The sequence below is a fragment of the Spea bombifrons genome, chromosome 11 (genome assembly GCF_027358695.1).
Source record: "Spea bombifrons isolate aSpeBom1 chromosome 11, aSpeBom1.2.pri, whole genome shotgun sequence".
Taxonomy (NCBI): Eukaryota; Metazoa; Chordata; class Amphibia; order Anura; family Pelobatidae; genus Spea; species Spea bombifrons.
Genome location: NC_071097.1, coordinates 30566953 through 30577218, shown reverse-complemented (window position 1 = coordinate 30577218; position 10266 = coordinate 30566953). Strand labels below are relative to the sequence as shown.

Below are 10266 nucleotides of genomic sequence, written 5' to 3'. Positions count from 1 at the left end.
CCTGAAACACCACTCCATCCTCCCCAGACATGCCACCCTGCCCTCCCCACATATGCCACGCCATGCTGCCTCCCACATCTGCCACTCCACAATGCCTCCCACATATGCCACGCTGCCTCCCACATCTGCCACTCCACGCTGCCTCCCACATCTGCCACTGTGCCTGATACGCCTTATATCCCCTGATACCCCACTCCATCCTCCCCAGACATGCCACCCTGCCTCCCAGACATGCCACTTCTCTACCCCCAGATATGCCACTCTACCCCCAGATATGCCTTATACACCCTGATACACCACTCCGTCCTCCCCAGACATGCCACACTGCCCTCCCCACATATGCCTTATATACTGTATATGCCTTATACCCCCCAGATATGTCACTAAACTGCCCCCAGGATTTAGATTCCCCTAAATTAACCCTAAACTCCCCATTAACCATAACTGCCCCTAAATTAACCCTTAACACCCCCTTAACCACAGCATCCCCTAAATTAACCCTAAAGACCCCATCAACCATATATATATATAAACACATACACATATATATATATATACACATATACTTACAGTTAGATGAGTGTCACAGCCATGTGGTTCTGGCCTGGAGAAGGAAGGGGCGGGGCCAGTTGTCACAGTGATTACAGGGAGGGGGAGTAAGTAGGAGCTGCTGCTGTGAGACGGTGAGTCAGACTAAACGGATTATATAATGAGGGGGATTTTTCAGAGCGTTTGCTCTGAAAAAACCCTCATTTTATAATCGATAATAATCGATTCAACTAATCGATAATGAAATTCGTTGCCAACGAATTTCATTATCGATTATTATCGATTTTATCGATTAGTTGTTGCAGCCCTAAATATTATGTATTATTCTATTTCATAAACTCCTTTGAACCGCAAAACCATTACAAATGGGAAGAGAGAGATTTGCTTTTAAGAGAGAAAGTAATGTTTTGGCTGCATTAAAAAGGCAGAATCTAAACAAAAAAACGGAATCTTTATTTAACAGAAAAGGTTTATTCATAAACGTTCCGTAGCTTTATCCCCAGGGAGACCGGACGCCGGTACAGAACACTTCAGCAGATCGATCCGGATCCGTAATCGAAAAAGACCAACAAGGTCCAAGTACCCGAGCTTGGAGCAGATGTCTGGCCAACTTGGCTTATGGTGCAGTCTTTGAGCCAAAGTCTTGTATAGTGATGGATGTTGGCTTATTGGTGAACGGGTGCCACTGCCCCTGAATGCTCGGGTTATCCGTATGGTAAGGTTTGCGGATGCGGATGATGTCCAGTCCCGACTGATTGGCCATCTTCTGTATAAGCTGAGTAATTTCTTCTGCGGATTTGCTGTTAATGGCTTCTTCTCTAACGGTCCCATTCACTAAACGAAAAAAAGAAAAAGGCTCTGAGATTAAAATATATCTAACCACAAGGATGATCACTCTGAGCAAATGTGATTCCGCGCCACGGCAAGCCATATTATTCAGTGCCGTGCATCAACATTTCAAGTAGAGGAAAACCTACCGATACACACAAATTTGGTTTATATCTAGGAGTCAGCCAAAGAACGTAAACATTTTTTGTAAAGCTATCCCAGCCTTGAATCATTTAACAAGCAGCCTTGACTTCATTGCTTCCTTCATCCCACTAATATTTCTTATTCCAGCCTTTTAATGAATGCCCGCTATTTTTACATTAACACCTCGCTCCCTTCCTCCCATGCACCGCTTTCCTTCTGGAGCTCAATACATCACTCAGAGTTCATTGTCCGACGTCTCGCCTCCTTATCTCCCACTCCTACCTCCTCTTACATTCCAAACTTCTGGTTTTAGCGCAACCTCAGACTCTCCTTCTCCCACTTCTCCTTCTCTCACTAATTGACATTTTCACCTTAATATTCATTCACAATACGTCTTTAGTAAATGTCAATGCCGAGACGCTCCTCTAAACCTGCACTTTATATTACAGGGTGCAACTGTATAAAGCAACTGTATAAAGCCCCCCCCCAATTTTTTTTTTAATGAACCTCAGGCTGGTCCCCATCTTTCTCTGGATTTTAAGACCAAGCCTTTTTTTCTATTGTGTTTCAAACAAAGCTCTTATTGCCTTGATAGCATTTCGGGAGCAGCGGACACCTTTATCATAAACCATATTTAAAAGGCAAAGGTATAGAGCATCTCTTTAGGATAATTGTGCATATAGCGCCATCTAGTGGCAGTCTATACTACTACCACTTCTGCCACAGTCATCCAATAAAGGGTTAAATTAAAAGTATAAAACACTACTGATTACCTTCCTTAAATTCGCATATAACATACTTGTTTGCTATTTGACCTCCATCAGATGCTTGCAGCACTACCAATGGTCTAAATCCCCCGCTGTTATTAAAGGGGCAGTACGGCTCATGTCTGCTCCGCCATGTGCCCTTTCTTTAACCCTTTATTGGACATTAGGGGTTATCTGTTTTTGGGGTGCTAGAGGGCCCTGGAAAAGTAGGGTACACAAGCTTGTAAGACGGTCCACAGCCTACGTCACCGAGCAGGGAAGAGTTTAACGACTTACGGTATTCTGCCACCAATTTCGGGACCCTGCATTGCTTGGGACTGACGTAAAGCACCACGCCGGGGTTCTGCTTGGCAAAATCCACCACTTTTTCTTCAATAAATTCCCTAAAACAGAAGTAACAGAATGTTAGAAGCACAGAATATTAAGGAGGGGGAAAAATATTCAACGTTTGCACTAGTTTCTCCCCCGGATGTGTTAGCCATCAAAGGGTTAATATTTACAGTAAGGGAGCGATCTTCAGATATCTGGGGAGTCAAAAGATAAAAGGATAATAAACATAACGTCGGCTCAATCAGAAAGCGGAAATGTAGCGACTAATTCTCCACAACTATCATATATTTACACATCTATATATAGGACGGGGCTATATATATATATATATATATACATATACATATATATATAGAAGACGAGGTTATATATACCGATCGCTCTTTGTTTACTAGCGACAGGTTTATCTCCGGCATCGAAGCCATTCGATTTAGGAAATGAAAAACGGAAGAAATTGAGATATTTTAAGACAGACGTCTGTCCGCGTCACAGAGGAGATAACGGAGAAAACATAACACGCTTCTGTCTGACAATAAAAACGTTATTTCCTGAAGCAGCCGTATAGTCCATAGATTAATATTATTACAAAGTAGAATTCCGGAAATCTCGTCACCAGAGCATTTCTCACACACGGAACCGTTTTAGTTTTAAGGGGTGCGGGTCGGCTTCTCTGTCAGGGGGGCTTCCGAGATATTTAATGACACTTTGTGACTAATTCGTAGCCAAGTATGTGGCAGAGTGAGGCATTTACAAGAATAACGTAATTTATTCACGTCATTTATGAACCAATTCCCTGCGGTTTCTATACACATTGCAGCGACTTTTAGGGCTCATGCCCAGGACACACTCCAAGGAAAGAGGGACACAGGGATTTGGGTCTGGAACAGGGACAGTTGGGAGGTATGATGGTAGCGTGGCTCTAAAACAGGGACAGGGACAGTTGGGAGGTATGGCAGAGTGGGTCTGGATCAGGGACAGTTGGGAGGTATGGCAGCGTGTGTCTGGATCAGGGACAGTTGGGAGGTATGGCAGCGTGGGTCTGGATCAGGGACAGTTGGGAGGTATGGCAGCGTGGGTCTGGATCAGGGACAGTTGGGAGGTATGGCAGCGTGGGTCTGGATCAGGGACAGTTGGAGGTATGGCAGCGTGAGTCTGGATCAGGGACAGTTGGGAGGTATGGCAGCGTGGGTCTGGATCAGGGACAGTTGGGAGGTATGGCAGCGTTCCTCTCTCACCTGGCTCCCCGGGAGGGCTGGGCGTCCTTGCTGAAGATCAGGGAGACCCTCTTGAGCTGACACACATACCTCCCGACACCGTTTTGCAGGACACTCTGCAGGAAGCGGCTCGGGGACCCTCGGGCTGTCATGTTCAGCGAGGCCCAAAGAAACACAACTTCACCCTTGGATCACCCCAGACGCCGTGCATCTGTGACCCGGATGTAGTCTGTCACGAGCGCCAGCTCGCGAATCACGCCTACGAGTGAGCGGCGGCCATATTTGATTTGGGAAACCTAATCTTTTTTAGGGACATACAAAGGCTTCGGCCGCGTTTCAGTCGCTTTTCTTTATAATACATTAGAGACAGAAATCCGAGCGCAAAGTGCTCGCTCCACGATGGTTTTAATCAGATTTACCGCCGCGGGAAGTACGGGTCACGTGACGGAGGCCTCAGCAACTCCAGTGCTCTGTTTATGTTCCGGAACGTGAGGAAAGTGACGTCAGTGCCGCCAATTCTCAGGTCAAATGTGTCATGGCGTTGTCCTGTAAACACATGTGTATCAGTACTACAGAGATTTCTCGCCTCACGTTGTCCCCGGAGCCAGAGTGACCGCGTAGTTACGGCCTGCAATGCGGTACCGACCGGCTCTACAGAGTACCTTCCGTAGATCACGTCTTAAGGTTGTTTGCGCCAAGTCCCTCTGAAGCTGGACTCTGCTTCTAAGGTTTAATGTGGCTCTCAATGAGGTGTGTGGCCCCCAAGATTTTAAAACTTATTCCCTGGGGTTCCTGCACGGTATGTAATCGTGTACCGGCCAGGGGTTATAAGGTTACCCCCCACTGTATGAAAAAATCTGGTCTCAACTATGGAAACATCGACAGTATCATTAAAGCCCACAGCAGGAACTTTAAAAAGGACCTTCTGTCCACCTTAGATACGTCGTTATGCCCGGTGACCGTGACAGAAATTCGCCAGTACCTGCGGGCCAAAAACATCTCGTTTCATGATGGTTACAGCTGCCTCCATGTCCCCAGTCCCTTCACGCCCAACCGCGACAACTGCTTGTTCATCGACAAGACCACCGGGCGCTTCCTTTGTAAAGACACCTTACTGGAAGGGTCCTGGGAGGATTATCAGGATAGCATTGAGCTGCTGCAGAAAGAGGACTGCTCCTTTCTCAGCCCCGACTGCATCGCCGGCTACCTGGCCGACAGCGACAGCGAATCCGCAGAAGAGCAGTTTAACGACGCCGAGGCGCGCAGGATATGGGACAGAGCGGCGTGGTTTTCTGACCTTGAAGAAGGAGACGCGCAGCTCGTCAAAACCATGTTCAGCATTTCTAAGATTCCTAACGGTACGCTAAAGAAGTTTGGAGTGAAGTGTTACTTTCCGACTAAAAGCCTGGTGTTCCCATGGACCAGTCCCAGGGACTCCACCCTGAAAGGGTTAAAGCTCTTATCTGCCGAGTACCAGCAACAGACTGTCCGTTACGTCGAAACAACCATCCCCAGGTCAGCTCGGTACCATAATTTGTTTGGGCTTTGTGTAACTGGTAAGAAAGAGGCAGAGGTCGTGATCACCAGCAGGGAAGTGGACAGCTTAGCCGTGCACCAAGCCACTGGATTAACTACGGTCTCATTGCCTCGTGGTATAAACTGTTTGCCTCCTGTCTTGTTGCCCTATCTGGAGCAATTCAAACGAATCACGTTGTGGCTCGGAGATGACCTACAGGCGTGGGAAGCCTCCAAACGTTTCGCTCGGAAATTAAACCTTAAGAGATGTTCGCTGATCAGACCCGGAGACAAACAGCCTACTCCCCTAAAGGCACTGAACGATGGCTTAAACCTAAGTAAAATACTGAAGGCATCCCTCCCCGCCAGCCACAAATCTATCATTTCGTTCCGCCAACTGAGGGAGGAGGTATTTGGTCAGCTGGAAAACGTAGAACAGATTTCTGGAATCAAATGGGCCAGATTCCCAGAGCTCAATAAGCTATTGAAGGGACATCGTAAAGGGGAGCTGACTGTGTTTACAGGTACATGGGAGGGATTTGAATGTTTTCTTAATGCGTTATATGTATTTGTGTTTGTTTTTATTGGGCGGATTGCAGAGAGTACAAAAAAGATACTGAATTAAGGGAATGGGCGGCTTGGATTATGATGATGGATTGGCCAAACTTCATTTACCCTGGAACAGAAGACACACAATACCCGCTCAGGGTCCAAGGGTGTTATGTTTCAAAAAGCGACTCGATCCACGGTCAGGACCGTGAGCTCCTTCGCTGGAAAGGTCCCCGGGAATAGTCCACAGGGTAGCCGGGCTCAAGTTCCAGAGCCGCGGGTGGTGGGAGATCCCGGTTCTAAAGATGTGTCTTAAAGCCAGGTTCCCCCCGTTCAGGAACGCCCTCTGATTGTGCCCTATCACAAGCCCAATATAATCACAAAACAGCAACCGGTGCCCACAGTGCCTTTGTTCCAGTGTGGCCCCAGTGATTACTTTAACCTGAAATTCATAGAACCAGTGAGCTACTGTTCAAGTTTTTTGACGTTTTATTTATTTTATTATTTTTCTCCTAATTTGTATATATACCGTATGATTGGCTTTAGTAAAGTAGTTTAGCTCTTGATGTGTTTTTGACTTTTATCTCTTGGCTACGTTTTCACTTTACGCACGAAACTCACGTCAATAGCCGCTTATGAAGTTAAAGAACGTCTATATAATCGAGCATTTGTTTTCATGTTAACCTAATTGCATTTTTTTTAACCCATGAAGGCCCTACTGGAAGTGGCAAAACCACATTCATCAGCGAGTATGCCCTGGATTTATGTATCCAAGGAGTCAGCACCTTGTGGGGAAGCTTTGAAATCAACAATGTGCGTCTGGCCAAGCTTATGCTGACGCAGTTCTCTCTTCTGAGACTGGAGGAACAGTTGGACAAATACGACGAGTGGGCTGATCGGTTTGAGGACCTACCGCTTTATTTCATGACTTTCCACGGGCAACAAAATATCAAGTAAGGCAGCAACGCTTTATCACACAAAATTATCACACGCATATTGGCTCAGTATGTGAGATTTAAGGTGAATTAACTCTGTAGGTAGAGAAGACTTCTGAGAGTCAGTGCTGCAAGCCAGCAAAAACAAATGTGCATCCCATGGAGAATGTTATAATAGGTTCTTTTGGATACATGGTTGCCAGTTTTTCTGTCCATGTTCTGTATAAGCAAGTCTCGTTCTGATTGAAGAGGGACGGGTGTTTAGTTCATCGTAGAAATGGCATCACAGAGATGATGAAATCTGAATGTTGTTGCAAGTCCATGGGTGTCGTGTGAAGACTTATTGTATCAGAGACTGCATCATGCAGGTCTTATGGGGCAGGGAGGAGAGTGGCTAGGATTTTATGAATAGTTCACATGACGGGAAAGTATTAATCTCACAATTTGTTTTGACTATCCCAGCATGACAATATGTTGTTCTATGACACGTCTGTAATGTGGGTATTAGTGCCGTTTTCTAACCTAGTTGTGTGCTTAGAATTTCTTGCTGATTCTGAAACTCCTCTGTTTTTGGTTTCCTACAATAATCTATTATCCTTACTTTGTCCAGGTTGGTGTTGGATACCATGCAGCATGCCGTGTACATGTATGACATCAATCATGTCATCATCGATAATCTGCAGTTTATGATGGGCCAGGAAAACCTCTTTACCGATAAGTAAGGTTATAGTACGAACCTCTCATTTAAATGTTTGATGCCAACTTTTCATATTTTGTTTTTGTCTCCAAATCGCAGCCCAACTCGATATTTAAAACAATCAATCAGTTTTTTTAATTTTAATTTAAAGGACCATTTAAAACGCCTTTTGTACTATACGATGGAGCTATATAAAAGAATGATATTGACTTAAACTCTACGTATCTCAAGGTACTTGTAGAGCACATCTCTATAACCTAAATCTATGAATAGTCTGACTTGGGCCGTGTGTTCCATCTTACTGCCCATGTTTAATGTTTTGGTCTGTACTCAAGATATTTTTTGTCTATACTATCTTTTCGTATTATGGCGTCCGCCATCTCCAAGCGTATTCCTCTGCTGGCTGGTCTATGACCTCAAAGCCTGTGTAAGAAGCTTGGTGACGGCAAACTCTCCTAAATAACCAATGGGGAATGGTTCATTTTTCTGCGAGCCAAATGGCTGTTCCTCTAAATTCCATGTAAGCTAGTCCCCCCTTTTCACACTTTGGTTCTAGGTTTGCAGTTCAAGACTACATGGTTGGTGCCTTCAGGAAGTTCGCCACTGATAATAGTTGCCATGTGACTCTGGTCATTCACCCCCGGAAAGAAGACGATGATAAGGAATTGCAAACCTCCTCTATCTTTGGCTCAGCAAAAGTAAGCTATTCCATTAAAATAAATGAAATGATAAAAACCAAAACCAGTCATATCTTTAGGGAGCTGAATAAAGTGTGTTTCCCGCTATGAATTTTAATATATTTGTCTTGATTCCAGGCTAGCCAGGAGGCTGATAACGTTCTCATACTTCAAGATCGCAAGCTGGTCTCTGGCCCAGGCAAAAGACACATTCAAGTTGCCAAGAACAGATTTGATGGAGACGTGGGTGTCTTCTCCCTAGAATTCAACAAATCTTCCCTTACCTTTTCTACCCAAAAAAACAAAACAAAACTGAGAAAACTCAATAAAGACAATGAAATGCCGTTAGAGAACCCTGCGGAGGAGCTGCCTGTGAGAAATAAAAAGCAAACGTAGTTCACGTTTTCCGCGATGGATCTTCCGTTTTTAGGGCATTGGACCCATGAATACGTAAACATACGTCGTGGATCGGAACATTAAACAAAAGATGTGAATTGTGTTACTGCGGGTGTAACATCCACCAGCGTGTGTTGTAGATACATTTCAAAAACCTCCAAAGATTAAAAGCACTTAACGTTTTAACATTATTTTAATATTATTAGACCTCCTCTGTGTGACAATTCTGGGGTTTAGGTCACAAACAAGATTTGCTCTCGGAATCATTTTCCTTCCAGTCCTGTGCAGCGACATCCGTTTAATGGGGCTTTATTTGTTTAGGTTGATGAATAGGTTGTGTTTCAGGTCAATCCACTGGGTTATAAAGCACAAGAAGATAGCCTCGTTAATAGCTCTTTTGTTTCATAAGAAAAGTTTGGGTTTTGCCAATCAATGGAGGAGACCGGTCCTAAACATATTCACTAAGTGTGCGGGGAACAGATGCTGAATCTACGCCGTTCCTTCTGATGAATGCAATAATCGGTCGTCTCGGCAGAAGCCCAACACACAATCCAAAGACTAATGCTACTGAACTGAATGTGTCTGCGTGCCGTACACGGATGTGCTCTTACATTCTGTATAGACCCCGTGCTGCTACACGTTTTTGTTATTTATGTTATAAAGTTTTTCTGTACTTTTAAACCGCTTTTATGGGGACTTGCTCAATCTGTAATGTTTTGTTCTGAGAAGAACAGTCGACATACGATCTAAAACATATATTATGTGCTGAGAGTCCGTGATACCAGTTGGTCCCACTTTCTGTAGTAAAAGCTTGGTGAATGGCAGTCTGTACACACATAGTTCCTGTTAGCGCGCATTTTCTGGAATTATTTTCTTCTGTGAATAACAAATGGATAGTGTTCATATTTGAAAATTAGGATGATTTTATATTGTATTAGCTGTGGTTCCCTTCTGGCATCCAGAGGGTTAATAATTGTCAACAGAAGTCATTTTGTGGCTAGCAGTGGACGGTCATGACATAGAAAGACGGAATACTAAAGAAAACGGGTAGACTGGCAGGACGAGAACTTGGCATTGCTCAACGCTCCATAAATACTGAATTTATAGTGTCAAGATGTGTTAATGTTTGTAAGAAAAAAATATTATTTTTTTTTTGCACCCTCCCCTTAAACATTTCATGTAAAGATACATGATAAGCAGGTGATGTAGGAAGAAGGAAGCGTGTGATGCGAAATATGTTATAAGAACACGAGGCTGGTTATATTATTTGTTAAGCTCACAAATGGATTTTTCCTCATAGGCAGCTATTAAAAGCTTGTGTTGAATTTAAACAATTTGCATGTTTTTTTTTTTTCCCTCTATTGACCAGTGAAGGTAAAGTTTTGTTTCGGAGGTGCAGTTTGCACCATGGTGAGGGGGGCTCTGCTAAAACGGATATATACATTTAAGATGTGGAGCTTGGAAGAGAGACGACACGGGGGTATATGATAAACATTTAAAGGCATAAAGGGAATCCACATGGTAAAGGAGGAGAGTATATTTAAAATAACTGCTGCAACAAGAGGACATAGGCTTGGATTAGAGGGGCAAATGTTTAACCCCTTAAGGACAATGGGTTGTCCTTAAACCCTTAAAAACAATGCATTGTGAGCCTGTATATGTACA

General features: G+C 44.1%; 2 protein-coding genes across 2 annotated transcripts; one reads left to right on the top strand and one right to left on the bottom strand.

The window, feature by feature from the left end:
- Positions 1 to 1000: 1000 nt before the first annotated feature.
- On the bottom strand, positions 1001 to 4071 carry MRPL43 (mitochondrial ribosomal protein L43). The gene is made up of 3 exons (XM_053450421.1): positions 3854 to 4071; positions 2565 to 2671; positions 1001 to 1383 (listed from the first exon to the last, which is right to left on the bottom strand). Exons 1-3 carry the CDS (start codon positions 3982 to 3984, stop codon positions 1166 to 1168), a joined length of 456 nt encoding a protein of 151 aa, XP_053306396.1. The 5' UTR covers positions 3985 to 4071; the 3' UTR covers positions 1001 to 1165.
- A 306-nt stretch (positions 4072 to 4377) lies between these two features.
- Positions 4378 to 9171, top strand: TWNK (twinkle mtDNA helicase). The gene is made up of 5 exons (XM_053450391.1): positions 4378 to 5871; positions 6609 to 6849; positions 7442 to 7549; positions 8085 to 8226; positions 8344 to 9171. Exons 1-5 carry the CDS (start codon positions 4566 to 4568, stop codon positions 8599 to 8601), a joined length of 2055 nt encoding a protein of 684 aa, XP_053306366.1. The 5' UTR covers positions 4378 to 4565; the 3' UTR covers positions 8602 to 9171.
- Positions 9172 to 10266: the final 1095 nt, after the last annotated feature.

Bases quoted from the DNA above. Each gene is read 5' to 3' on its own strand.
- TWNK (XM_053450391.1), top strand. From the start codon at position 4,566: ATGTGGCTCTCAATGAGGTGTGTGGCCCCCAAGATTTTAAAACTTATT. The intron at 5,872-6,608 runs GTACATGGGAGG...TAACCCATGAAG, and splicing joins GGAGCTGACTGTGTTTACAG to GCCCTACTGGAAGTGGCAAA. The intron at 8,227-8,343 runs GTAAGCTATTCC...TCTTGATTCCAG, and splicing joins CTATCTTTGGCTCAGCAAAA to GCTAGCCAGGAGGCTGATAA.
- MRPL43 (XM_053450421.1), bottom strand. From the start codon at position 3,984: ATGACAGCCCGAGGGTCCCCGAGCCGCTTCCTGCAGAGTGTCCTGCAA. The intron at 2,672-3,853 runs GTGAGAGAGGAA...CTTCTGTTTTAG, and splicing joins CAGCCCTCCCGGGGAGCCAG to GGAATTTATTGAAGAAAAAG. The intron at 1,384-2,564 runs GTAAGTCGTTAA...TTTTTCGTTTAG, and splicing joins GAAATTGGTGGCAGAATACC to TGAATGGGACCGTTAGAGAA.